Here is a 2,696-nt window from a genome sequence, read left to right on the forward strand (position 1 = left end):
GGCTGAGGTAGGAGAATTACTTGAACCCAGGAGGCGGAGGTTACAGTGAGCCGAGATCGTACCATTGCACTCCAGCCTGGATGACGGAGCGAGACAGTGTCTCAAATAAATAAAAGAAATCAGATCATGTTATTATTTTTGTCTTTTTATTTTTTGTAGAGAAGGTCTCGCTATTTTGCCCATGCTGGCCTAGAGGTTCTGGGCTCAAGCCATCTTCCTGCCTCGGCTTCCCAAACTGCCGGGATTAGAGGTGTGAGCCACTGCACCCAACCTGGCTGTTATGATGATTAGGAATAGCTTTGAAGTCTACGAAGGGTGCAGCCACTCCAGCCTAGGGATGGGGGATATTTGCAAACATGGACTTTCTTTGAACAAATAGGGAAACTGAGGCACAGAAAGTGGAACTGTCTTCTCAGAGGACACAGAACACCTTGGTGGCAGAGCAGGGACCAGAGACCAGGGGAATGACTTCCTTCCAGATCTCCATGAAGTACTAAAGTCAGATGGGGGTTATGGGCGGGAGTGGCCCCTTTAAATCCTAAGCTCCACCTTTGCTTAGAAGACTTTCTGGGGATTATAAAAGGGGGTGCAGCTCCTTTCTACTCTGGGAAACGCCTGCTGCTCTTGCCTTTGCCCACAGGCCTGCAGCCCCAGCCCCTGTCCAGCGCCCACCACTCTTGCTTTGGTGCCATGCAGCTGCCACCCTTCGACATGTGGAAGGACTACTTCAACCTGAGCCAGTTGGTATGGGCGCTGATTGAGAGTCGGGGGCAGAAGCTGGAGACCGAAGAGATTGAGGAGCCAAGTCCCAGGCCCCCGCTGGAGGATCAGGGGGTGGGAGGGCCGGGGGCCCCCGGGGGCCTGGGCACTCTCTGTAACTTCTGCAAGCACAACGGGGAGTCCCGCAATGTCTACTCCTCACACCAGCTGAAGACACCAGACGGTGTGGTGGTGTGTCCCATCCTGAGGCACTACGTGTGTCCTGTGTGCGGGGCCACCGGCGGCCAGGCCCACACACTCAAGTACTGCCCGCTCAACGGTGGCCAGCAGTCCCTGTACCGCCGCAGCGGGCGCAACTCGGCTGGACGCAGGGTCAAGCGCTGAGGACCGTGAGATGCCCACCACCCGCACCCCTGACCCTCCTGGTCCATCCTACCCAAGTCCCTCCACTCTCTTCTCCAGTCACCCAGCCCTTTGGAATTTCTGGCCCCGAGAACTCCACCCTGCTGGATCCTGAAACAGGGGAGGCTGCTGGGAGCCAGGCCAGCCCCGCCCCCTTGGACCTGTCAGCCCTCGGAGCTCTGGCCTGTAGGCGTCCGAGGGTCCTTGGTGTGCCGGGAACCCGGCCTGCACAGCCCTGCAGCGCCCTCTGGGCCCCGGTTCGTGGATCTTTTGTCCCCGTGGGGCCTGCTGGTGACAAGAGCCCTGCCACTTCGACTTCTCCGTTCCCCCTGGAGTTCTTGGATCTTCGAACCTCCAGGATTCCTTGGTGCTGTTCCAAGCCAGCCCTCGGGAGACACTGAACAAGGCTGGCTCAGATGTGCCCACCCAAGAACTTCAAGACGGGATGTCGACTTAAGACCAGCCTTCTCCACCTTCAGCCTCCTGCAGAACCGCAGTGTCATCGTGGATCACACCGGTTCATTCCTTCCGTGCCCTCAGCATCCATCCATCAGGACCTCAGTGGGACGCTGGACGGCCCCGTGTCCCTGGAGAGCACCATGTCTTCGCAGACTCACCTGTGGATGGAGAGCAGTGGGGTGAGCTGACCCGTTTCAATGCTCCGTGGTTGCTCTTTTCCTTGTTCAGCCCACTGCACTCGGTACCTGCCCCCATCCCCAGATCACCGACGGGTCCTTTCTTCCAGCGAGCCACACATCACTCCGCCACCTACCATCCGCCCCCACAAATCACGATAGTTGTCTAAAGGACATTTTTTTTTCCTCCTGTGTGTTTCATCCTCCAACGTTTAAGGAGTTTGAGTACCTGGATGGGAAAGGCAACGGCCTAGATTTTATTTTAGGGGCAAAGAAAAGAAGGGCCCCAGTCAGATTTTAAGTTGTTCAGTTTTTGGCTCAGACCCTGAGTATTGAGCGCTGGTGAATAAAACGTTTTTCCAGTCGTCTTTGAAATGGTTCTATCTGTTTCTGTCTTCGGTTTCTTTGTGAGACAGAGTCTTGCGATGTCGCCTCGGCTGGAGTGCAGTGGTGCCATCTCGGCTCACTGCCCGGGTTCAAGTGATTCTCCAGCCTCAGCCTCCCGAGTAGCTGTACCTGGGACTACAGGTGCTCGTCACCCGGATAATTTTTGAGTTTTATTGGTTTTTTGTTTTGTTTGTTTGTTTTTTGACAGAGTTTCGCTCTGTTGCCCAGGCTGGAGTGCAGTGGTGCACTTAATTCACTGCGACCTCTGCCTCCTGGGTTCAAGCGATTCTCCTGCCTCAGTCTCTTTGAGTAGTTGGAACTACAGCCACGTACCACCACACCTGACTAATTATGTATTTTTAGTAGAGACGGGGTGGCAAGTAGCTGAGACTACAGGTGTGTGCCACCACACGCGGTAATTTGGGTTTTGTTTGGTTTTTGTTTGAGACGGAGTTTTGCTCTGTTGCCCAGGCTGGAGTGCAATGGCGGGTCTTGGCTCGCCTCTGGGTTCAAGTGATTCTCTGCCTCAGTCTCCCAAGTAGCTGGGATTAC

General features: G+C 55.2%; 1 protein-coding gene across 1 annotated transcript; it reads left to right on the forward strand.

Annotated features, from left to right (window-relative positions):
• The first annotated feature begins 606 nt into the window (after positions 1–606).
• NANOS2 (nanos C2HC-type zinc finger 2) lies at positions 607–2,132 on the forward strand. The gene has a single exon (XM_064380676.1). It carries the CDS (start codon positions 691–693, stop codon positions 1,102–1,104), a length of 414 nt encoding a protein of 137 aa, XP_064236746.1. The 5' UTR covers positions 607–690; the 3' UTR covers positions 1,105–2,132.
• Positions 2,133–2,696: the final 564 nt, after the last annotated feature.

This window comes from Aotus nancymaae, unplaced genomic scaffold (assembly GCF_030222135.1).
Source record: "Aotus nancymaae isolate 86718 unplaced genomic scaffold, 86718_ANA_hifiasm-v0.15.2.pri h1tg000028l, whole genome shotgun sequence".
NCBI classification, from domain to species: Eukaryota; Metazoa; Chordata; class Mammalia; order Primates; family Aotidae; genus Aotus; species Aotus nancymaae.